Here is a 26,488-nt window from a genome sequence, read left to right as displayed (position 1 = left end):
GCTATAGGGAGAGTGTTAGGCTGTTATCTTTGTCTTCAAGAACCCCAACGGTCCTTCTTAGGGCCACATCTGACCGTGTGCAGTACTGTTGAGGCTGTTTTTAGCAGTGTTGCACTTCTTTTTGTATATCGGGCGTGCAGACCATTGCGTCCTCAGTCTGCAGTCATTGTACAGAGTATAGGGGCAGTACTGGTGAGGCAGGGACAGTGGTACAGGGGAAGAGATATACTGGCTATATAGGCAGTGGGCTTTTTCAAAAAAATTGGAAAAAAAAAAAAGTCTTTGGGCTGCCTGTGACCATCTTCAGTTTACTGCGTGTCTGCTGGGGGTAGTAGTCGCTCACTTATTACCCAGCTAGGTGTTACTGCAGCCTTGCGCATAATTTTTTCTGGCTGCACTGTGCTTTCAATAACCACAGTCATCCTCCAACAGGGAAATCCATATACAGGCTATATAGGCAGTGGGCTTTTTCCCAAAAATTGGAAAAAAATACTATAATTTGGGCTGCCTGTTACCGTCTTCAGTTTACTGCGTATCTGCTGGGGGTACTAGGAGTCGCTCATTATTACACAGCTAAGCGTTACAGCAGGCTTGCACATAATTGTTTCCTGGCTCTGCTGTGTCCGTTACATGATCGCCGTCATCCCGCCACACGGAAACAGTGTGTATATATATATATATATATATACACACATACATATACATATACATACACACACACACACACACACACACACACACACACACACACACACGCTGCATACGGTGTCTGTCTGGTTTCTCACCTCACCATTTAAAAAAACTGAAGCAAAATACTTAAGGCCTACTACTGGCCTTTGGACACTTGACTGGTTCTGCGCTGTGAATTACAGTAGCTCAGTCATACGCACCTACGTCTCACAACAGGCTTGCGCATGATTGTTTCCTAGCTCTGCTGTGTCCATTACATGATCGCCGTCATCCCGCCAGAGGGAAAGAGTATACATATATACGCTGCATACGGTGTCTGTCTGGTTTTTCACCTCACCATTTAAAAAAACTGAAGCAAAATACTTAAGGCCTACCACTGGCCTTTGGCCACTTGACTGGTTCTGCGCTGTGAATTCCAGTAGCTCAGTCATACGCACCTAGGTCTCACTACAGGCTTGCGCATAATTGTTTCCTGGCTCTGCTGTGCGCTCCATAAGCGAAGTCAGCCTCCAACCACAGGCCAATAAGCGGCACATTTAATTACAGTGTTCTTCTTCTGCTCTACTCGTAATACACCATGCTGAGGGGTAGGGGTAGGCCTAGAGGACGTGCTCCCCCTATACTGCTGCTAGTGATATGTTACTGGGGCCTGTCCCTAATGCTACCGCTGAAATGTTACTAATTCTGGGCTCTGCCTATACCGCTGCTAATGCTATGTCACTGGGGTGTGGAAACGGAGGCTTCCCAAAGACATGATGGCGGCGAGGCTATTTCCCACCAACGCGGTTACTGTTAAGGTGTATATAACCACGGACATATGGAGAGGACACGTAGTGCCTCAAAAACATCCCCCTCCTCCTCCAACAATGAAAACATTCTTGGCAAATACCTTTGCATTGGTCCGTCTGGTGGCAGTCCAAGAATTTCACCTTTACCGACACAACAAGAGAGCCCCCCCACCATCCCCCCGCCATGGCCCACTTATTCCTGGCCACATTCCAAAAACCAACTAAATAAAACCGCGCTACTAGGTCCGCAGTCGCCACCACATTCCCACCAACGCGGTTACTGTTAAGGTACATATTACCACTGACTGTGGGCCGAAGCACACCTGTATTGTATCTGATGTTAGCTCTGCTGAGCAGGGCACTGCAATGGGATACATTTATGTACTGCTGGTGGGTTCCAGGGAGCCACCCATGCTGTGGGTCCACAGGGACTTCACATTACGGATTTGTACCTGCCAGTGGCTATGTATTAAAAACCCCGGTCAGACTGGGGCATGCAGTGTAGGCCGAAGCCCACCTGCATTTAATCTGACGTTACCTCAGCTGTGCTGGGCACTGCAATGGGATTTATTTATGTAACACCGGTGGCTTCCTGGGACCCACCCATGCTGTCGGTCCACACGGAGTTGTACCTGCCTGTGTCTACTTATAAAGAACCCCAGTCTGACTGGGGCATGCAGTGTGGGCCGAAGCCCACCTGTATTTAATCTGACGTTAGCTCTACTATCCGGGGCACTGCATTGGGACAAACTACAGGAGCAATACAGCGCTAATGAGACGTGCACAGCTACGCTAGCATTGGAGTCCGCTGTAGGCATGCGATTGCTGAGGGTTTGTGCAGAGGTCTATGTCCTGGGTGCAGTGAAAGTCCGCTTCCAGCCTAGGATTGCTGAAGCTGTGGGCCAAGGCCTATGTCGTGGGCGCGGTGCAAGTCTGCCATGTTTGGCCGCTCAGATCAATTTTTTGTTCATGTCTTGGGTTTCCTAGGACCCACCTATGCTGTTGGTGCAAACTTAGTTCCCATTGCGGTGTTTGACCTGTCTGGCACAAAGGCACTGACTGACTTGGGTAGGGGGCAGAGCGCTGACGGCTTTCCCCTTGCAGTGTGGATTGAGCTATGCGACACCTTGACAGAATGAATACTGTGTGGCACATGGATTCCCCATTGCTATGCCCACGTTTGCAGCTCCTGACGGAGGTGGCACAGGATTGGAGTTCTCATTGCTTCTGTACAGCATTGTGGGCTATCGCCCCGCCCCTTTTAAAGAGGGTCGCTGCCTGGCCCTGCCAACCCTCTGCAGTGTGTGCCTGCGGTTCCTCCTCATGGCAGACGCACTTATAAATAGACATGAGGGTGGTGTGGCTATGAGGGCAGCTGAAGGCTGCGCAGGGACACTTTGGTGTGCGCTGTGGACACTGGGTCGTGCGGGGGGGTTGGGCAGCATGTAACCCAGGAGAAGTGGCAGCGGAGTGTCATGCAGGCAGTGATTGTGCTTTGTTGGAGGTAGTGTGGTGCTTAGCTAAGGTATGCCATGCTAATGAGGGCTTTTCAGAAGTAAAAATTGTTGGGAGGGGGGGGGGGGGGGGCACTCTTGCCGCTATTGTGGCTTAATAGTGGGACCTGGGAACCTGAGATGCAGCCCAGCATGTTGCCCCTCGCCTGCCCTATCCGTTTCTGTGTCATTCCCATCACTTTCTTGAATTGCCCAGATTTTCACAAATGAAAACCTTAGCGGGCATCGGCGATATACAAAAATGCTCGGGTCGCCCATTGACTTCAATGGGGTTCGTTACTCGAAACGGACCCTCGAGCATCGCGGAAAGTTCGACTCGAGCATTTTGGTGCTCGCTCATCTCTAATTGTCACCGATCCTGTTCTGTTTGGCTCAGAATCAACGTCATTTTAATTATATGATAGGTCTATAAAAGACCTCTTGTAACGGTAATAAAATCGAAGTAGATGAATTGTACACTCAATGCAGCTGTGCATATTGTCTCTCTTGCTACCGATCGGTATTACTTAAACAATGATGAGTACTCATTTCAATTTGGACACCGGATGACATACTAAAGGGAGTTTTTCCCTAACAATAGAAATGACATGCTGATCATTCAGGCTGAAGTTATCTCATTGCTTTATACATTTTACCATTTAGCAGGAAAACATAGTAGCATAGAATGTAAGGCCGAATGAAGACAATGTCCATCTAGTTCAGCCTATCTAACCTCCTTGTTGATCCAGAGGAAGGGAAAAAAAAACCAATTAGCCCTATTGGGGGAAAAATTCCTTCCCGGCTTCCTAATGGCAGTCAGACTAATCCCTGGATCAAGCTCTAGTAGTTCCTACCTGTCTGTATACCCAGATCAACATCCCTCTGGTCACCTAAAATCTATATCCTGTAATATCCTTCCGCTCCAGAAAGACATCTAGCCCCACTTAAACTCCTCTATGGTTTTTTGCCATCACCATGTCCTCAGGCAGAGAGTACCACAGTCTCACTGCTCTTACAGTAAAGAACCCTCTTCTGTGTTGGTGATGAAACCTGCTTTCTTTTAGACATAGAAGATGCCCTCTTGTTACCGTTGCAGTGCTGGGTATAAACAGATCCTGGGAGAGATCCTTGCATTGTCCCCTCATGTATTTATACATAGTTATTTGGTCGCCCCTTAGCCGTCTTTTTTCCAGGGTAAATAATCCCGATTTGGATAGCCTCTCTGGGTATTCCAGTCCCTTCATTCCATGTATTAGTTTAGTTGCCCTTCTTTGAACCCCCTCCAGCACTGTAACATCTTTCCTGAGCACCGGTGACCAGAACTGTTCGCAGTATTCCATGTGAGGCCTGACAAATGCCTTATATAGTGGAAGAATAATGTTCTGGTCCCTCGCCCCTATACCTCTTTTAATGCACCTCAAGACTTTATTTGCTTTTGCAGCAGCTGACTGGCATTGGTTACTCCAGTTTAGTCTACAATCCACTAGTACCCCAGGTCTTTTTCCATATCACTTTTCCCTAGCAGTACCCCATTTAGTGTATATTGGTGACATCCGTTTCTCCTGTCCAAGTGCATAACCTTACATTTATCAACATTGAACTTCAGTTGCAATTTTTCTGCCCAAGCCCCTAGCTTGGACCAGGAATTAAAAGAGCATGGCTTTCAAATTAGGAGTCCAGCAACGGTAGCAAACTTGTGGGGCCAGAGCTTAAATAGTTGATGAAAACATTGAGAAAGGTCATAAAAAGACGACAATCTTGCCTTCAAATGAAATAGAAGTACATCTTAGGCTGGGTTCACATCTGCATTAGATCCTCTGGTCGGAGGCTCCGTCGCAGATCCTACACAAAATACCAGAAGACATAGCGCTGCATGCAGCTGAGCGGAAACCACTTGGACCCCATTATTGTCAACGGGTCTGTTCAGCACTGTTTGGGTCCCGCTGTTAGTGAAATGAATATGACTCCATGTTCTATCCTATGCGTAGCCATTGTGTGAACAAGTAGCCATCTTCTGTGTCTCTTTTCACCGTATTCATTTTCTTTCTTTAGAATTTATGGATATTCAATAGTTATTCAATAAGCCTTGAGTGAATGACTAAGGCCAGAGCTCCAAGAAGAAAGCTATGTGGCATCTAGACTGGCTGGTGGGTCAAACTGACATATTCCTAGCTGTTCACATATGTTCCCAAAGATACTCTGTAAACAATTTATTGTTTAGATTTACTGTACTTTTGTATTCTAAGAAGTTAATCACATATGATTGTTTCTGTGCCTGCGTGTGTGTAGTTGGCTTTTTAGATGTTTAATTCCTTATCCTGCATATTCAGATTTTGTTTATGTTTCTTTGACAAATGGTAATAAATGAATTATAATAGATTTGAATTATTGTAATTGAAGCCTGTGCCCCTATAAAAACTGCTGCCTTTCAATCAATAAACAGATGACTTTTGATCACATTCTTTACTGTGTGGTTTGATGTTAATCTCCTGAACTCAGCTTATTCTTTAAGAATATGGACCCCCAAAAGCATATCATATAGCAAATATTGTTGTATGCACTACCACAATCATAAGACTGACCCCATTATTGTCAACAGGTCTGTTCATTGCCGTTTTGGTTCCCGTCATAAGATGGACCCCATTATTTTCAACGGGTCTAATCAGCACTGCTTGGGTCCCGTCATAAGATGGGCCAGTTTGGCTAGGGAATTCCCATTTCCTGCTCCCCGAATGAGGCAGGAAAACAGAACCCCTGCCGCAGATGTGAAAGCAGGCTTATATAATAATGCAGTATTTAGTTACGGTGTTATAGCTAAAAAACTACACTTGTTATTTGTCCGTGGAGGAAGTCACTAAAAATGAGAACAGCCATTCTTAATTTTTCAATTGCCAAGCCTTTGCTATCCAGTTCTGATGACAAGTTTTTACCTTTCTCAATGGGAAAAAGTGGGATGGATCCCAAAGGAAAGTCAACACAAAACCATAGTACTGTATCATCTGCATCGCAGTAGAAGTGCAAATTGCTAGCTGTGAGAACTTCCCTAGGAATCAGCGGTATAAAAGTTCTACTGGAATATTACTCTCACCATTTCATAGTGGAATGTCTCCTGTCGGAAGGCCCGGTCAACCATCAGTTCCTTACGTCTTTCCATTATTTTGTTCCGAATACTAAGAGTAACAAAAAAAAAGAAAATATAAAAATTTGGGATGAGCGAGCATTGCCCTTAACGAGTACCTGCCCGCTCGAGAGAAAAGGTTCAGGTGGCGGCGGCGGGCAGGGAGCTGCGGGGGAGAGCGGGGAGGAACGGAGGGGAGATCTCTCTCTCCCTCTCTCCCCCCTGCTGACTGCCGCTACTCACCACTCCCCCGCGGAGCTATGTGGATGGTATGCTTTCACAAAGGGATTTTCAAAAACTAGCAAGTTTATGTCATGTTTCTCATCTGTGCCAAATAATACAAAAAAATAAAAGAACCGTTTCATGTATAGTATGCCACCAGCAAACACTGAAGAGCAGCCTTGGTAGCCTCGAATCACGCATATATGCTGGTTATACAATATACAGAAAAGTTAAGCAAAAGCACACTTGTGTCCCCAGGATAATTATACACATAACACTGTACCAAGAAGAAGTTGTTAGGAATGAATGAAACTTTCTCTGCACGATTGGAATGTTGAAGTGATTACAATATTGGATCAAAAGGAAAATTTATAGTGGAGAACTGACCCCTTGAAGGGAGGCTCTAGTACTCTGTTCTACCGCCTCTAGCTTGGATGTAAGATGTGATACGGAGGAGCATGGAAGCTCTAGTACCCTGTTGTGCCGCCTATAGCTTGGATGAAAAATGTGATACAGGCGGGCATGGAGGCTCTAGTACCCTGCTGTACCGCCTTTAGCTTGGCTACAAGATGTGATACAGGCGGGCATGGAAGCTCTAGTACCATGTTGTACCACCTCTAGCTTGGGTAGAAAGTGTGATATGGGCAGGCATGTAGGCTCTAGTACCCTGTTGTACAGCCTCTAGCTTGGATACAAGGGGGCATGGAGGCATACAGGCTCTGTATGGTAACCTGTAGTATATCAGTCCACATTTGGTGTAACAGAGCCTCTAGATTGTGCAAACTCGTAGGCTGTCAAAGTAGGGGTTCCAGATGGTCCCATACATGTTCTATTGGTGATAAATCTGGCGGCTAGGCAGCCACAGAAGTGTGACAATGTTGAGGAGGAATTCTTGCGGCACCCTTGCATATGCAGCCGAGCATTATCCTGCTGGAAAATGCCTCTTGGAAGCCGCCATGAGAGGAACACATGTGGCTGCAGGATGTCCTGAGCATATCGGTGAGCTGTCGATGTCGCTACACCACTACTAGGGGTGACCAACTGTTGTATACGTTGACCATCAGACGAGGAGTAGGGGCAGTGTGCCGCTCCACAGCAAAGGCAGGATTAAGGTGATCACCCCGAGGTCTCAGACATCAACAGGGGCATCATTAGTGCCCAAACTAAACCTGGATTCGTCACAGAAGACAACTCAGTTCCACTCAGTAGCAGTCTAGTTTCATAGTTCAAAACACCACTAGAGACGATAGTGGGTGGGTGTCAAAGGCAGTACATGTAATAGGCACCGTGAAACCAAATGTCCTTCAGTCAAGCGCCCAACGGTTCCAACAGACACAGGGCCTGTAGCGATGGTGCCGTCTGTCTCTGGATGGCGCACAACAAAACATATTGGAGCTGCTGGTGCTTGTTTGAAGATCGGACAATCATCTCTACTTTTGGTCTGTTGAGGACATCCTCAGCTCGGTAGTCCCAACACCTAACAATCTGATCAGAACTGCCCAGGTGGTGGGCAATTTGTTGATACGACCATCCAGCTTCTCACATTCCAATAATGCACCCCTCTCAGACACTATTAAATGGGCAATTGTGTCATTGAGGCATGTCGAGTGGTCAACAAGCTCTACACAATCGGAAAACGAGGTCCACTACACACAAGTAGCCTCTGATAGCTTTTTATAGGTCAAGGGAACCACTTTTGGGGTCTCAAAAAGGCAAGACTGTTCATCTTAATCACACCATAGTTGTTATATCAAACCGACAACATCTTCTAGGGGCTTAAAATTTTTTTGACAGAGAGGGTACATAGAATGTTCAAGTTTGTAAAAAAAAAAAAATGCTTCACATCATGAATATATTAAATTGGGTCGGGAAAAGTAGCATTTCTCCTAAGGGAAAGCACCTAGAAGGTGCGTGAGGAGACTTCTAAGGCCATCCATGGTCCTCTGGGAAATATGCAAATAAGGAAGATGGAAAAATACCTCTACAGCGCCACCTATTGGAAGCCAGCATTCCTGCAAGTTAATATCAAACGTTTTAGACAAGCCTTATAACATTGACTGGGAATTGTAAGCCAAGCCAGAATCCATACACAGACAGCTGTTTCGAGGTTTTAGCCCCTCATCAGTGTGCTACAAACTGAGAAGACAGCTATTCTGACTGCAACTGTTCACAAGTCCTGAAATCTCCCAAGTCACCAAAACGGTCTACCGCAAGAACCCACAGCTATCTCTCCTAACATCCCTTTAGACTTGCATACTTGAGCCAATATGCATGTTGGAGTGACACTTAAGTATTTTTTTCCCTCAGACCGGTGACTAGATAATCACACCATGCCCTTTAATGCAAACTGAAGAGCAGTAAGAGAGCTACCATTCAGTAATAAGTTCTTTAATTATTCACTGATCAAAGCATACCTCAAAGTCACCAGGCAGCTATCTTCAGGGATTAGCTCCGGATTAGTTTCCTCTCCATCCTCATTACTTTTTAATGAATCCACACTAAAAGATGAAAACATGACAAAGAATTAACACATCTGTTAGTTATAGCAGCGAGATTGGTTCAGCACGCAAGTCAAAACTATATCATCAGCGGATCAAGTTATGTGACTTGGATAAAAGGACCTCCTGGCGCCGACCGTCAGCTCCTTGACAAACGGAACTTAAAGGGGTTGTCCCGCGAAACAAAGTTGGGGTATACACTTCTGTATGGCCATATTAATGCACTTTGTAATGTACATTGTGCATTAATTATGAGCCATACAGAAGTTATTCACTTACCTGTTCCGTTGCTGGAGTCCCCGTCTCCATGGTGCCGTCTAATTTTCAGCGTCTAATCGCCCGATTAGACACGCTTGCGCAGTCCGGTCTTCTCCGTGTTGAATGGGGCTGCTCGTGCTGGAGAGCGCTCCTCGTAGCTCCGCCCCGTCACGTGTGCCGATTCCAGCCAATCAGGAGGCTGGAATCAGCAATGGACCGCACAGAAGACCTGCGGTCCACCGAGGGTGAAGATCCCGGCGGCCATCTTCGCAAGGTAAGTAAGAAGTCACCGGAGCGCGGGGATTCGGGTAAGTACTATCCGGTTTTTATTTTAAACCCCTGCATCGGGTTTGTCTCGCGCCGAACGGGGGGTTATTGAAAAAAAAAAAAAAACGTTTCGGCGCGGGACAACATTTAAAAGAGTAGCAGCACTTTTCTCAAACGTTTGACATGTAAGAGACTTATCGAAAGCTTTAGTCAGTGGGGATCCCGTTGCCGAGACCACCGCTGACTGTCAGAACGAGGGGGTTGCAGTACCCACCCCAGCGCTGTGCCCCACTGTCTGTCTTGGCTGCTTTTTCATCAATGTATCTGTATGACGCCTTGTATTTTGCAGGATGTCTTTATAGGAATCGGTTTCGGGTACATATGAATTAAATTAATTAATTAAAAATTTTTTTGAATGGGCGCAGTGGAATAAAAACTATTTTACTATATTTTTTTAAGGCATTCACAGTGTTATAATATTATGTTAGCTTTATTCTAAGAGTCATTACGATAACACCAAATTTAGAGAGGTTTAGGCTGCTTGCACATGACCAGGTTTGAATTGCGGAATCCGCGATAGTCTCCTGGACGATCCACGGCATTTCGCACCAATTCAAACCAATAGAGCATCCGTATGTTTGCTCACAGGAAACTTGACATTGCGGACAGAACGCGGATTCCGTGTTATCGCCTAGTGACGGTGCGGGGAAAAAAATTAAAAATCTGTACTGCGCATGTCCGACGGTGGGCCACCGGGTCCATCTGCAGTACAGATGAAGAAGCAAAAATACAGGTACGCGTGGACGTCAGCTGCTCTTAGGGTCGGATTCTGCTGCGGGCTCCCACATGTGTAATCCGGCTCTGCCGTGTGCAGGCGGCCTTATTATTTTACCAATTTTGTGTAATTTTTTTTTTTAACAAAAATACTTTGTGTGGCACCACATTCCAAGACCAGAGCACTTTTATTTTTCAGTCAATAGATCTGTATCTTATAGTTTTAATTGGTATCATTTTGAGGTATGTACAAATTTTTTTATTCCTGTTCAGGGAAAGCGAGATGTTGGGTTTTTTTTGTTGTTGTTTTTAATGGAATTTTCCATGTTTGATAAATAATGTAAAATTTTATAGTATGTGACAATGCCAATTATGTGTAGGGTTTTTCCTGCTTTTTCCCCCACTTTTTTTCAATATATAAAGCCTTCTGTATGGGAAAATACTTTTTAAAATGTCCTCATCATTTCACTCATATTCTGCGGAGAAAACCCCATATGTGACAATCAGAGAGCAAATATGCTTTCTGTTTGATGGGGGAAGGTGGGGGTATGGACAACATGAACAAAAATACATGCCACCCCTCCCCTGTGACAGGGACATAATCAGAAGAATCATAGATCTTCTCAGCTGCAAGCTGATCTCCTCTGCACACAAGCTACAGCCATTTAATGTAGAATGAGCGCTGTTCGTCCCAATCTGTACTGTCCTTTTTGGACAGGAATGAACAGAGCTTGTCCAAAACTGCTGGGGGTTAATACATGATATTCATATGAGATGCATCTGCCAACGTATCAAAAACATTTTTGGAAAAATTGATAAACACTGACATCCACCGACCAAAGAGGCAACTGTGTTGTATATAATGGAAAGAGGGTTTCCCCAACATGTTAGGAAAGCTAACAAATTCCTTCAAAGAGCTGGATTGTTGTGGAATCATGCAAGTCCCTATTTTACCAGTGGCCTACTTAAAAGCACCATGAACTTTATAAAGAACTATCGAGCCCTCAGGAGCCTCTAATTACGGGGTCACCTGAGAGTTACTGACAAATATCTAATTACCCCAGCTAACCATTGAGCAACACAATTACTTAGACAATGGACACAAATTCAGAAAGCCATATCCTTGATGAAGAATGGTAACTCTTCGGGTCCTGATGGACTTCTAGGAATTTTATTAAAAAGAGGCAGTGTTCCTACTCTCACAATTATGCCATGTGCTTTCTAGGGCCAAAAAACGTAGTAAGTCCTGGGTTCCAATCCCACCAAGGGCAACATCTCCATGGAGTTTGTATGTCCGCTGCGGCATTGTTTGGTATGCTTTGTAGAGTAGCAAGTAATGACAGAAGGGTTGACTAGAGGCACGGTTATGTATCAAAAAATGATCAAAACTGCCCAATTGTTCAGTGTAAACGCATGCCTAGCGAAGGTTATACAGTGGCTACGTCACTGCTGGTTGCACGCTCGTTCCGATTTACCTCCCCGTGTAAAAAGGAGATGTTTGTTTACAGTGATCTGTAGAAGTCCTATTCTCTATGGCTGAAGCTGGCTGTAGAGAAACATGGAGAGGACTGGCCTACAGAGTATCCAAGAGTCAGACACGACTGAACGGAAAGAATTGGAATTGTGGAAGCTATGGAAGTCAAGTGGCGGAAAGTTGATGAAACCCGATTGCAAAAAATTGTCAGCCCAAAATACATGTATTTCAAATGGAAAAAAAAAATTAAATCTGCCCCCACCCCTTCCCTCAGGTGCCTGTGGCCTTTATAAATATTCGTTCCTGAATATTACACCACTGATCCAGTATGTATGAAGCAACACATGCTCCGGGGCCCAGCGGCCCTCATTGGTGGTCTCTACATCACCCACCAATCCCCTATATTCCTCCTTCAGTCGCAATGTCAAAGACTTAAAGGGGTTGTCTCACGGCAAACCTCAGAATTTTACCTTACCCCATTCCCCGTCACCCCCCCCCCTGGCATAAAAGAGCAAAGTAAAGCGGTTTTTAAGCCGCTTGCTACTTACCAATCCGACGAAATAAGGACTTTAAAAAATCTTCTCCCAAGATGGCCGCCGGTCCTTTCCCAGGGATGCACTGCGGTTTTCTCCCATGGTGCACCGCGGGTCTTCTCCCATGGTGCACCATGGGCTCTGTGCGTTCCATTGCCGATTCCAGCCTCCTGATTGGCTGGAATCGGCACACGTGACGGGGCGGAGCTACGCGATGACACGTAGAAGGGGGCGGAGCCAGAACGCCGCTCGTGCCTGGACCGAGCAGAAGGGGAGAAGACCGCACAACGCAAGCGCGGCTAAAAAAGCAAGAAGACATCAGACTTGGATGGATCCATGGAGACGGGGACGCCAGCAACGGAGCAGGTAAGTGAATAACTTCTGTATGGCTCATAATTAATGCACGATGTATATTACAAAGTGCATTAATACGGCCATACAGAAGTGTATAACCCCACTTGCCGCCGCGAGACAACCCCTTTAACTCTCTGCTGCAGTTCTTTGTACAGTGAGCAGGAAGGTCCAAAATCACCCGGCATATAATGTCCCATGCCGTCCAATGGGGAGGCAGAGAGAAGCATGGAGTCCGGGCACTAGAGACAGGTTAAGTTACCCCCGTGATCTCAAATCCCAGATACAGTGTTGATCTAACCTCCTCTTGAAGAGTAAGACCGCTCTCATGCATGATGGCATTGCTCTCGCAAAATACGCGCTTGTGAAAAAAAAACAATTCAAAGGAAGGGTTCTAGTCCGTGCGTACACAAATTCGGCGCACACAAAAGGAGACTCTGGCCTTTCGCCTGTGTCACACAAGTGTAATTATCCACAAGCATTTTGTGCACGCAATAGGCAAAAAAAAAAAAATAGAACCCATTGATTTCAATGCACTCGTTCACAAATAAATACACGGCATGGTCTATTTTCTTGTGCATTTGCACCCAGAAAAGAACACATCTTGAAGTCATTAAAAGGGGTTTTCCGGTCAAAAATACTATTGATGACCGGTCATCAGGATAGGCCCTCAATAGTTGATCACCCGGGGTCCGCCGCTGAGCGGACACATGCTGTCAGCGCCGCAGTAACAGAGGTTGGCGCGGAGACATGGCTCTCACCGATAGGTCATCAATAGTATTTCCATGGCCCCTCCAGTGGCTGGGAGCATCAGTGCGCGGTGTTACTGGTACTATAAAAGTAAAGTAAAAAACACTGTTGCATACACAAAAACACAAATACGCATGTGCCCGTGTTAAAGAGCCAAAACATGCGTGAGCCGGGTAACAAGCTGGCAGCTGTGCCCACAGGAACACATCCGGGCTAATTAGGTCAGAATGTTCACTCCAACCAACCGTTAATTACTAGAAGTCACTGAGAACGAGCAGGAAAACATGTCAGAAGGATGGGAAGCGAGGGAGACCGAGGATACCTCAGGCTTAGGAAGTTAAAGCCTTTCTCCCATTTCCCTTCTTCCAAATAAGGGTCAGTGGGGAAGCCGAGATGTGTCGCACCGGGGAAGACTGTGCCGGGTGCACCGAACGCCTCAACCAGGGGGACACAGAGCCCTATATGACCTTACTAGGTGATACACCGCGGTTTTATCAATGGCAGGTCCTGGAATATACAAAGGGGGCCACAAACATGAGCCGAGCACCGCACTGTTATGGAAGCTAGCCAAAAGAAAATCTGTGTTGCCCATAGCAACCAATCACAGCGCAGCTTTCATTTTACCTCAGCAGTATAATAGCAACCAATCACAGCACAGCTTTCATTTTACCTCAGCAATATAATAGCAACCAATCACAGCGCAGCTTTCATGTTCCCTCAGCAGTATAATATATAACACCCAATCACAGCGCAGCTTTTATGTTCCCTCAGCAGTATAATATATAACACCCAATTACAGCGCAGCTTTCATTTTACCTCAGCAGTATAATATATAACAACCAATCACAGCACAGCTTTTATTTGACCTCCGCAGTATAAGAAATGAAAGCCGAGCTGTGATTGGTTGCTATTGGCAACAAATATTACGAGGGAAGTTGGTAAGTTTTCGATTTCTAATTCCGCCAGTATTAGTTGCCGGGTGAAGAACGCTCATGCAAAACGTCACTCAAACCGGACGGGCAGTGTGGATGTGTACGACACACACAGATTTTGCGTTTTCTATAAGATTCTTCATTACTCCTGTGGATTCCATACTGAGCTGAACTGCAGTGCAGCCGATTTGCGTGCGACGTCCTCACAATGATGTCCGCTGTACGCACCGCTATGCAGACGCACCATGCAGTGCGCACTCCACCTCCCCATGTGCCTCTGATGGTACACCCCATACACGTGTAAGGGCGCATTCACAGGACCGTCAAGCGTATTTCGGCCGCAGTATATTTACACAACGGTGAAAAAAAATGCGCATGCAAAAAAGAACGCACAGAATTCCACTGATTTTATGAGTAGATACCGGGTGAACGGCGTCTGTGTATTTATACGCGCATATCGATTTCAATGGCTTCTACGGTGCGTGATAGAGCGCTACGATACGTACGATGCTTGTAGGGAAGGTTACGGTACGTCACAGAGGCGGACAAGGAGCAGCCTGGCATTGGTCACTTGTAGGGACCCTGCGTGTACGGCTTTAGGCCCCCTGCACACGATCATACGTGTATTTACGGAATTAATTATGCTTTTTTGTGCACGTATCTGTATTTTACTGTACCTTTTGCACCTGCAGGGCATGTTCTTTTGCATGCAGCAAACAAAGACGCACTAACCTAAATGCCTAATTAGTCTAATGATTTCCCTATTGTCGAAAATACGCAAAAAAATAAGCATGCTGCATTTTGGGGGGGGGGGGGGGAGCGACCAAAATGCGCAGGAAGATCCGCACAGTGAATGAACCTATGGAAATGAATGGCTTCTATTCTCTGCAAGCACAATACGCCCGTGGGAAGGCGCAGTGTGCACTTCTTACATTTAAGATTCCAGTGGAATTAAGGGTTAATGAGAATAAGCGGTCCGGCGCCTCCGTCATTAGCAGTTGTATAACCATCATATGACGGGTCACCAGACATACAACAACCACTGAATTCAGTGCCCGGTTGTATAAAGCCAACTGGATTAGCCATCCCTTCTTAATTTCTTCTAGGCCAAGTTCCTTGGGTAATTGAGCTCTGATTAATTAGACCCCGTGGACCAAATGTGGCGAACTACTAAAGAAAACTGATCACAGGGAGAGCAGCCTGCGGATTGTCAGGATTCGTGAGGGCGACCCGCTCGGACACAGGAAGTCTATGTATTATTATTACACCCCTCAACACTGGAATTGCAACAGCGGGAAGAGAAATACGTGGAGTTCTGGAAGTCACAGGATCGATAGACACAGTCAGCAAATGATGGAAATAATAAAAATATTCAAAACATCTCGATTTGTTGAGTATGGAGTATGAGCAGCACCGCAGAAATACATGTACTTGGCATGCCATCGATGAGGTTACTAATGGTTGGCTGAGGAACGTTCCACCACGCTGACTGAACTTGGGCTCACAAATCATCAAGATGAGCTCCCTTTCTAATTGGCGACCAATGACGTTCCAGATGTGCTCGGTGGAAGACAAGTCTGGAGATGCAGTGGGCCACGGTAGCACATTTAGGCCATGCAGGCCGCTCACAGTTGCACTAGCAACATGCAACCTGGAGCTGTTGTGTTGGAAAAACAGGTCCTGGGACACTTAGGGAAAATGGCCATACTACTGGTTCCATGACCAAATCAATACTGAACTGTTAGTGTACCTAGAATGAATACTAGAGGGGTCCAGCTACCATATATTATGCCACTCCACACCAAGATGCCATAAATAGGACCAGTGTGCCATTCCCTTGTGAAGGCCTCTTCATTGCATTTCCCACTTGATCTACAGACCTATCTCCGAATATTATTGCATCTGAGACAAAAGCGGGACTCATCACTGAAGAGGATAGACCTCCATTGCCGTCTTGCTGTGCATCACACTAGCGTTTAAGAGAGGTGGCAAGAGGTCAAAAGGAACACCTGTCACTGGACTGATATGGAAGGAAAGAGCACCCTGCCCACAAGAGCTTACAATCTACTAGGGAAGGACACTGTAAGTGAGAGTAGAAGCTCCTCGTATGGTAGTGCAGTGGTAGCAGGTATCATCGCAGGTTGTAGGCTTTTCTGAAGACAAGGGTCTCAGGCAGAGGCGTAACTTGAAGATTCGGGGCCCCAATGCAAAATCTATAACAGGGCCCCCAACTATAATGCTTTATTCATACTACTATGCTCCCCATATGGAGAAGATAGGCCTTATGGGCCCCCTAAGGCTCCTGGACCCAGGAGCAACCGCATCCCCTACAGTTACGCCCCTGGTCAGGTTGGTTTTGAAGGTTGGAACTCGCTACCCCAACACATTCGACTCGCTCCCGAGTACAGGGGATGCATGCCAGAAGTCTTTAGTATGGTTGTGTGACAAGCAGACTAGAGGAGAACAGAGAAGGAGGTCTCATGAGGACTGGAGAGACATCGGGAGATTAGGGTAGAAACGTATGGTGAGGACAGGTTGTAGACTGCCTTCAATGCCATTGATAATATCGTCCAAGGAATTCAGTTCAAAATAGGTAGCCGGTGAAGGGGGAGGAGAGGCAGAGAAGTAAGAAGGGGACAAGTGAACTACCTGGGCAGCAGAGTTGAGGGTGGATTTCAGAAGTACAAAAATGTTAGATGTGAGGCCACAGAGAAGGAGGTTACAGTTGTCTATGCGGGAGATGATGTGGTTGTGCATTAGCATTTTGGAGGACTCAAGGTTGAGGAAAGAGCAGATCTGAGAAATGCTTTGGAGCTGGAGGCAGCAGGAGGTGGTGAGGGCTTGTAGATACAGTCGGATGGACGGAAGGGGTTGAGTAACATTGGGGAAAGAATGAATTTGGTTCTTTCCATGTTGAGTTTCAGAAAGGAGGATAGAACTGATAGACACTTACTGGGTTGTAGATAGCAGTGAGGCAACATCGGGGCCAGAGAGGGAGATTTGAGTGACGTCACTGTCAAGGTGGTGGGATTCTATGGTCTTTCCTAGGACAAAGTTATAGATGGAGAAGAGCAAAGGTCCGAAGAGAGAGCCTTGAGAGAGCCCTACTAAGAGTGGAAGAGATACAAGACGATCGCTCAATCATTCACAGACCGCACCTAGACTGCTCTGGCAGACTGATGTGTAAATAGATGTTGTTTGAGAGAAGACAACTCAGTCGTTGTTTGCGCTTTCCGATGATTAATTGCTCCTTGTAGACGATCCCTAAGGCAAAAGGGACATGGCTGCTGAAATAACTGCCCCCCCCCCCCCCCCCCAGGATGGCGGTATTGCGCATTTTTTATTTTACTCCACTTAGAATTCTTTAAGTTTTTCAGGACGTTATATGGTCCACTACACCCCGCTCCGCCCTCAGGCAGTAATGTCCTGGGATACATAAAAAAAGCCATGGTTTTTTGAAAGTTGGGAGGAAAGAAAACAGAAAAAAAGTGTCGCATCCTTAAGGCTGGGTTCTCACAGGGCGGATTCTCGGTGGAAATCCCGCGGTTTGGCCGCAGCAAAAAACAGCGAGATTTCCGCCGGGAGAACCGCTGCTGCTTTGAAGCAGCCCGGCCGCTCGCTCTTCCGCTGCGGCCGGCGTTCCCATCGAGGAGAGCGCGGCCGCAGCGGAAAAAAAAGAAAGGGGACATGCTGCGGTCAGCAAATCCGCGCCACAGTCGCGGCTTCTGCTGGCTTAGCCGCAGTGGATTTGCCGTCCCGTGTGAACGAGATTTCTGAGAAATCTCACCCACATGGCTGGCTAACCCCGCGATTAGCAGCCGCATGTGGATTTGCAGCGGCACAATTTTGCACGGAATTTCCGCGGCAAATCCGCCCTGTGTGAACCCAGCCTAAAGGGTTAAACATGCAGGAGTTGCTGGGAGGATCAGCAGTACTTAGTAGGACGGAGCAGCAGCCTGCCACTACCACCTGCTAGCGCCCCCTGCCGACTGCGCACATAACAGCCCATTACCTGCACAGACTCTGGATCTCCGCAGCGATGTCCGTCGTGCAGCCCAGCTCCGCGGCCAGCTCGTCCTCCTCCTGCACGGCCGGGCCGGCCGCCGCCAGGCTCAGGTCCCAGGCGCTCAGGCTCTGTCTCCACAGCTCTCCGAAGGAGCCGACATGTATCTTCTTCGTGCTCACGTGTGTCACCTCATACACCGGAACGTTCTCACACATTGCCTCCGCCATACTGGACCAGGAAGCTCTACTGACCGCAAGGCATGCCGGGGATTGTAGTTCCTGGCGCCCGTTAGACGTCAGTCCCACAGCAGTGCGTAAACTACACTACCCAGAAGTCTTTGTGTCTAACCACAACTGTCAATAGGGTTGATTACCCTGATGGAGCGCTGTGCACGGATAGGAAGAACTGACCTGCTGGCTGCCCGACTACTTCCTTACACACAGTGTCAAACCAATCCCTCCCCAGAAGTAGTTGTAGGGATCACACGTTCTCTATGTGATTGTAACATTCATATAAATAAGGCTCATTTACAGCAACGATTAGCACTCAAAATTCGTTTAAAAAACAAGCAAAAGTGAGTGATGATGGCTCGGTGTAAGCACGGAGCCGCGGTGCGCTGTTTACCTGTCAGTGATGATGGCTAGGTGTAAGCGCGGAGCCGCGGTGCGCTGTTTACCTGTCAGTGATAATGGCTAGGTGTAAGCGCGGAGCCGCGGAGCGCTGTTTACCTGTCAGTGATAATGGCTAGGTGTAAGCGCGGAGCCGCGGTGCGCTGTTTACCTGTCAGTGATAATGGCTAGGTGTAAGCGCGGAGCCGCGGTGCGCTGTTTACCTGTCAGTGATGATGGCTAGGTGTAATCGCGGAGCCGCGGAGCGCTGTTTACCTGTCAGTGATGATGGCTAGGTGTAAGCGCGGAGCCGCGGTGCGCTGTTTACCTGTCAGTGATGATGGCTAGGTGTAAGCGCGGAGCCGCAGTGCGCTGTTTACCTGTCAGTGATGATGTCTCGGTGTAAGCGCGGAGCCGCAGTGCGCTGTTTACCTGTCAGTGATGATGGCTAGGTGTAAGCGCGGAGCCGCGGTGCGCTGTTTACCTGTCAGTGATAATGGCTCGGTGTAAGCGCGGAGCCGCGGTGCGCTGTTTACCTGTCAGTGATGATGGCTCGGTGTAAGCGCGGAGCCGCGGTGCGCTGTTTACCTGTCAGTGATAATGGTTAGGTGTAAGCGCGGAGCCGCGGTGCGCTGTTTACCTGTCAGTGATGATGGCTAGGTGTAAGCGCGGAGCCGCGGTGCGCTGTTTACCTGTCAGTGATGATGGCTAGGTGTAAGCGCGGAGCCGCGGTGCGCTGTTTACCTGTCAGTGATAATGGTTAGGTGTAAGCGCGGAGCCGCGGTGCGCTGTTTACCTGTCAGTGATGATGGCTAGGTGTAAGCGCGGAGCCGCGGTGCGCTGTTTACCTGTCAGTGATGATGGCTCGGTGTAAGCGCGGAGCCGCGGTGCGCTGTTTACCTGTCAGTGATGATGGCTAGGTGTAAGCGCGGAGCCGCGGTGCGCTGTTTACCTGTCAGTGATAATGGCTCGGTGTAAGCGCGGAGCCGCGGTGCGCTGTTTACCTGTCAGTGATGATGACTAGGTGTAAGCGCGGAGCCGCGGTGCGCTGTTTACCTGTCAGTGATAATGGCTAGGTGTAAGCGCGGAGCCGCGGTGCGCTGTTTACCTGTCAGTGATGATGGCTAGGTGTAAGCGCGGAGCCGCGGTGCGCTGTTTACCTGTCAGTGATAATGGCTAGGTGTAAGCGCGGAGCCGCGGTGCGCTGTTTACCTGTCAGTGATGATGGCTAGGTGTAAGCGCGAAGCCGCGGTGCGCTGTTTACCTGTCAGTGATGATGGCTCGGTGTAAGCGCGAAGCCGCGGTGCGCTGTTTACCTGTCAGTGATGATGGCTAGGTGTAAGCGCGGAGCCGCGGTGCGCTGTTTACCTGTCAGTGATAATGGCTAGGTGTAAGCGCTGAGCCGCGGTGCGCTGTTTACCTGTCAGTGATGATGGCTTGGTGTAAGCGCGGAGCCGCGGTGCGCTGTTTACCTGTCAGTGATGATGGCTAGGTGTAAGCGCGGAGCCGCGGTGCGCTGTTTACCTGTCAGTGATGATGGCTAGGTGTAAGCGCGGAGCCGCGGTGCGCTGTTTACCTGTCAGTGATAATGGCTAGGTGTAAGCGCGGAGCCGCGGTGCGCTGTTTACCTGTCAGTGATGATGGCTCGGTGTAAGCGCGGAGCCGCGGTGCGCTGTTTACCTGTCAGTGATGATGGCTAGGTGTAAGCGCGGAGCCGCGGTGCGCTGTTTACCTGTCAGTGATGATGGCTAGGTGTAAGCGCGGAGCCGCGGTGCGCTGTTTACCTGTCAGTGATGATGGCTTGGTGTAAGCGCGGAGCCGCGGTGCGCTGTTTACCTGTCAGTGATGATGGCTAGGTGTAAGCGCGGAGCCGCGGTGCGCTGTTTACCTGTCAGTGATAATGGCTTGGTGTAAGCGCGGAGCCGCGGTGCGCTGTTTACCTGTCAGTGATGATGGCTAGGTGTAAGCGCGGAGCCGCGGTGCGCTGTTTACCTGTCAGTGATAATGGCTAGGTGTAAGCGCGGAGCCGCGGTGCGCTGTTTACCTGTCAGTGATGATGGCTCGGTGTAAGCGCGGAGCCGCGGTGCGCTGTTTACCTGTCAGTGATGATGGCTCGGTGTAAGCGCGGAGCCGCGGTGCGCTGTTTACCTGTCAGTGATGATGGCTAGGTGTAAGCGCAGAGCCGCGGTGCGCTGTTTACCTGTCAGTGATGATGGTTGGTCAGTGATAATGGCTAGGTGTAAGCGCGGAGCCGCGGTGCGCTGTTTACCTGTCGTTTATTGCTGAGCTTCAGCCTGCATAAAAGTAGTTGTTAGTTTGTTCGCTTGTCGTTCGGTTATACAGCAGTCGTTCAGGTCTTTGGAGAGGGGTGACTGTTTGCCCAGATAGACACAATGACTCCTGCTGCAGAAGACAATGGCTTTTTTTTTGCTCTGATTAAAAACCCCCTGCTGAGAGATTCCTCGCATATAAACACACCTGAGCAACCAACATATACAGCGTTTACATAAGATGTGATACAGGCGGGCATGGAGGCTCTAGTACCCGGTTGTACCATCTCCAGCTGGGATACAAGATGTGATACGGGCAGGCATGGAGGCTCTAGTACCCTGTTGTACCACCTCTAGCTTGTATACAAAATGTGATACGGGCAGGCATTGAGGCTCTAGTACCCTGTTGTACCACCTGTAGCTTGGATACAAGATGTGATATCGGTGGGCATTGAGGCTCTAGTACCCTGTTGTACCACCTCTAGCTTGGATACAGGATATGATACAGGCAGGCATGGAGGCTCTAGTACTCTGTTGTACAGCCTCTAGCTTGTATACAAGATGTGATACAGGCAGGCATAGAGGCTCTAGTACCCTGTTGTACCACCACTAGCTTGGATACAAGATGTGATACAGATGGGCATTGAGGCTCTAGTACCCTGTTGTACCACCTCTAGCTTGGATACAAGATGTGATACTGGTGGGCATGGAGGTTCTAGTACCCTGTTGTACCGCCTCTATCTGGGATACAAGATGTGATATGGGCGCTGGTATACAAGATGTGATACGGGGTGCATTGAAGCGCTAGTACCCTGTTGTACCACCTCTAGCTTGGATATAAGATGTGATACGGGCGAGCATGGAGGCTCTAGTACCCTGTTGTACCACCTCTAGCTTGGATACAAGATGTGATACAGGCGGGCATGTATGTATTTTACGGGACAAGTTATATTTTTTCATGGCATCATCTTTGGTTACATATAATGTAAGGTGACCAGATGTCCCAAGTTAGGCAGGACAGTCACGCTTTGGGGCCGTGTCCTGCTTTCACACGGGACCCCGGTGGACACCCATTTGTCACACTTTCAGGACGTCACCATTAAAGTGATTACCAGCTGGGGTGCCGCAGCTCCCTGGCCTTAATCACTCTGCTGCGCCGCGGCCAGATTCACACACTAACGGCAGTGTGCGCATCCGGGATCTTTGTACCCTCCTCCCCTGACCTCTCCTCTTTGGTTCTGAAAGAGAAGGGAGAAGGCGCCGCTGCAGGCGCACACACTTCTGCCCGCAGCAGTGCTGTGAAGAGGAGCGGCGGTGCTCTGAAGACCAGAGAGGGGGTGAGTATATGGGTTTCGGGGGGGGGGCTCTATTAATATTAGGGCTACTGTGGAGGTCACTGTTGCTTCTGGGGTCAACATAGGTGACACTATTAGTAATAATGTCCCCTATATCACCTTAGTAGTAATAGTATTACTACTGGGGCCACTGTGGTGGTAACTATTACTATTGAGGCCACTGCAGGGGATCACTATTACTATTGGGGTCATTATGGGGGACACTGTTACTACAAGGGCCAATATAGGGGACACTGTTACAACTGTGGCCAATATAGGGGACACTATTATTACTGAGGCCACTGTGGGGGTTCATTATTGCTACTGGGGCCAATATAGGGAACACACTACTAAAGCCACTCTGCACATGACAGCATACCTCAAGCATACTAGTGGTATGTTTACAGGGGGCGAAAATGCCGCGGAATGTCCGCAGCGAATATTTCCACTCCAATTCCGCAGCATTTCTGCATTCAAAAACGGACAAAATCCAGATCATTGGTGAGGAATTTGACAGGAAATTTCTGCAGTCAGCGCTTCCCAGCGGCCTGTAGTGGCTTCACCTGACAAGCAGGAAACCTTTGAAAGAGGCGAGGGGCGCGCTGCGTAGTATGAAATCAGCTGCAGATACGCGGCTAATTTTCAGTCAAAATCCACACCAATAATCTGGATTTTGACTCTTTTTGGATGCAGAAATGCTGCGGAATTTGCTCCCGGTCTTTTTTGAAACTGTACATTTTATAACGACAGAGGTAACAATCATACTTTGTGATAAGCCCCGCCCCTGACCACACCCCTTTGTTCAGCTTTACCCCTCAGAAAATCTGGCCATCTTATATAATGTACTATATGACTTTATAACTTTTATTAATTTTTTTATGGGGATTAGGGGGAAAAATTCTCCCTGTTAGTTTTTTTGGATTTCATTTTCATGGTATTCAGTGTGCAAAGTAAACCATGTGATAACATTCTTCTCCGGGTCAGCACAATTCTGGCAATACCATGCTTATACAGTTTTTATGTAGTGCTATTGTTACACAGAAAAAAACTCTGCTTTTGTGTCGCCACATTCCAAGATGGAATTTTCCATCAATGGAGCTCCGTTAGGGCTTGTGTCTTGCAGGATGGACTCTAGTCTTCATTTATCCAATTTTTATAACATTTTAATTGCTTTTTAATCCATTTTTTTAGAGCAAGATTATCAAAATCTGCAATGTTTCTTTATCTTTATCGGCGCTCAGCATGCAGAATGAATAATATGTTAAATTAATTCTGCAGCTCAGTACGATTACTCTGATTGGCTGAGACCCAAGTAGAGGCAGCGCTTCCTGGAGGCGGGGTTTTTCAAAATCCTGACCAGGAATCCTTGCCTGAACACTTAAGACAAGTGCTGGAGATGCAGAGAAGACCTGCGCCGGAGCCAGACAGCGCCGTTTAGGTGATTTTTTTTGTTGTTTTTTTTATACAGCTAGGGTTTATTTTCGGGGTAGGGCTTATATTTTAAGACCCCCTAAAAATCCTGATGAAAGAGCACTACAAAGTCGCACAACTTTGTAGGGACACAAAATAGCAAAAACGCAGTGATATCACACAAAACACTGATGCGATAGCGCTACGATTTTCTCATGGCGATAATGCGTCGCCCATGTGAAAGCTGCCTAAAGGTCAAGTATAGCAGTGTATTAGAAAGCCTATGAAACTCAGCCAGAGGCTGAGCCTCATAGGCCACCATAGTTGGCAGACCCAGAGGCCATATTCAAGCCTCTGGTTGCCATAGTAACCCATAGGGACCCTGTGATCGTATTATGGGGGTCCGATGAGTGAGAGCCAGAGCACCTTCCCTTGGTCAGCATTTTACATACTGCAGTCACACTGACTACAACATGTAAAGGGTCAAACAACGGAGATCTGTGGTTTCTTCGGTCCTGCCGTTAGAGCAGGTGCCAGGCTGTCATCTGATAGCCGAGTCACTGATCTTTCTGGCACGGGAGCCTAGAGCCAGGCTTCTGATGCAGCCACTGTCAAAAGACGGCGCATCATAATAAAGCCCCTTATCGGCCACTGTCAAAAGACGTATGGGCAGTTATTAAGGGGTTAATTCATTTTCCCATGTATACATGTACACATAAAAAAAAGCTCAGAAACGTACGGTAACACCTAAGGACGTAATAGCTGTATAGCTTGTAAAAAGTATAACCATCACTCAGTGAAAGGCGAACTAAGGGCACGCGTGTCTGAAATGGAAAGGATTCGCAGTGGGTTAGTATATTAGCCAATGACCGTGACTGTCGAGTTAATACAGTCAATTACCTCTCCATTCAAAGCAATCTATCAAGTTCCCCATTAAGAGCCAGACACGTTAATACCCATTTTTCCTAGAACTCGCTATATTTGAAATGTAATTGCATTCATTGTCTGTTTACTTACCTCAATAAGAGCCGGTAACCCACCGTAAAAGCTTTTCTGGAACCCACCCATAATAATAATGTTGTGGTAAACTGCTAAGTTTCAGACCCACCAATACAAAGTTAGATTCATATGCATATGTTTGAAGCGAGTCATTACAGTGCCATCCTCTGCGATAACCTCTCGTAAATTGCATCTAATGTGCTGGACCCATTAGGTCTCCCAATAACCACTTAGGAAGGCTTACTGGATTGTGGAACGGAGAGAAAAACACTTGTATAAGGGAAACAAAATAATCGGGACATTCCATAAAGCAACATGATAGAAGTATAGTACAAGGCCCTGTTCACATCGTGTGTGAGCCTTCCATCAGAGGCAGGAGGATTTCCCATAGTGTACCACTGCTAGAGGGCTCCCTCATACACCCGCATCACCCATGTGATCCCATTGCAAATAAATGTACACTGTTTGGTAAACATTTTTCTGGATGTCTCGCCATGGCATATCGTAATCCACTATGCTAGTCTATACAGTTAAAAAAAAAGGTATGGCGGCTTGGATTTGAGCAGCTATACCATTCTATGTGTGCAGTGCCTTAGCAGAGGTCTCATCGCTAAATAGTATGCAAATATTTCCTGGGCTACTGCAGATCATTTCAGCTATACCATTCTATGTGTGCAGTGCCTTAGCAGAGGTCTCATCGCTAAATAGTACGCAAATATTTCCTGAGCCACTGCAGAACAGCATTTCACAGATGCCATTCTCTGTGTTGGGTGGAGTAGCCGCAGTTATTCGCACTATCCACTGGCTGTATAGCTTTCTGCTTCTGTGCAGAGCGTCTCACAATACCCCTTCCTTGGGTGCAGTGAAGTAGCCGCAGCTATTCGCACTATCCACCCGCTTTATAGCTTTCTGCCCCTGTGCAGAGCGTCTCATAATACCTTTTCCTTGGGTGCAGTGAAGTAGCCGCAGTTATCAGCACTATCCACTGGCTTTAGTGTTTTCTGCCCCTGTGCAGAGCGTCTCACAATACCTTTTCCTTGGGTGCAGTGAAGTAGCCGCAGTTATTCACACTATCCACTGGCTGTATAACTTTCTGCCGCTGTGCACAGCGTCTCACAATACCCTTTCCTTGGGTGCAGTGAAGTAGCCGCAGTTAGCAGCACTATCCACTGGCTGTATACTTTTCTGCCCCTGTCTAATTTTTTCCCGTCACAGCATAGAGCCTCCGGTATCTACAAGTCTCTGTGTACAGTGAATTAGCCCCAGTTCTCAGCGCTGTACAGTGAGATAATTTTTTTGGGCCCCGCTCTATCCTTAATCTGACATGGTGAGGAGTAGGGGTAAGGGTTGAGGATGTGGACAAGGACGCGGGCGTCCAAGTGAGGGTGTGGGCACAGGCAGAGCTCCTGGCCGGGGTGAATCACAGCCGGCTGCTGAGGGACTATGAGAGCGCCAAGTCCCTACTCTCTTCAACTTCATATTACAATTTGCGGGTCCACGTGGTAGACCTTTATTACAAGCAGAGCAGTGCGAGCTGGTGCTGTCATGGATGGCAGATAACGCTTCCCCCAATGTATCAAACACCCAGTCTTCTACGCAGTCCACTACTCCTTGCCTAGGGACTGCACCTCTGAATCCTCTAGCTGCTGCTCCTCCTTCCTCCCAGCCTCCTAACTCCTTGAAAATCACAGATTCTGAGCAGGCAGACTCCCA

General features: G+C 47.7%; 1 protein-coding gene across 1 annotated transcript in view; it reads right to left on the bottom strand.

The window, feature by feature from the left end:
* Nucleotides 1–18,410, bottom strand: part of SNAPC3 (small nuclear RNA activating complex polypeptide 3) — a 34,868-nt gene extending 16,458 nt beyond the window's left edge. The window contains exons 1-3 of the mRNA XM_066604283.1: nucleotides 18,161–18,410; nucleotides 8,726–8,809; nucleotides 6,060–6,141 (exon numbers count right to left, since the gene is read on the bottom strand). Coding sequence (XP_066460380.1) covers nucleotides 6,060–6,141; nucleotides 8,726–8,809; nucleotides 18,161–18,381 — 387 coding nt within the window. The 5' untranslated portion in view covers nucleotides 18,382–18,410. The remainder of the gene's footprint in view (nucleotides 1–6,059; nucleotides 6,142–8,725; nucleotides 8,810–18,160) is intronic.
* Nucleotides 18,411–26,488: the final 8,078 nt, after the last annotated feature.

The sequence above is a fragment of the Eleutherodactylus coqui genome, chromosome 5 (genome assembly GCF_035609145.1).
Source record: "Eleutherodactylus coqui strain aEleCoq1 chromosome 5, aEleCoq1.hap1, whole genome shotgun sequence".
In the NCBI taxonomy this organism is placed as follows: domain Eukaryota; kingdom Metazoa; phylum Chordata; class Amphibia; order Anura; family Eleutherodactylidae; genus Eleutherodactylus; species Eleutherodactylus coqui.
Note: the sequence above shows the minus strand (reverse complement) of the source record. Positions and strands in the feature narration are given on the sequence as shown.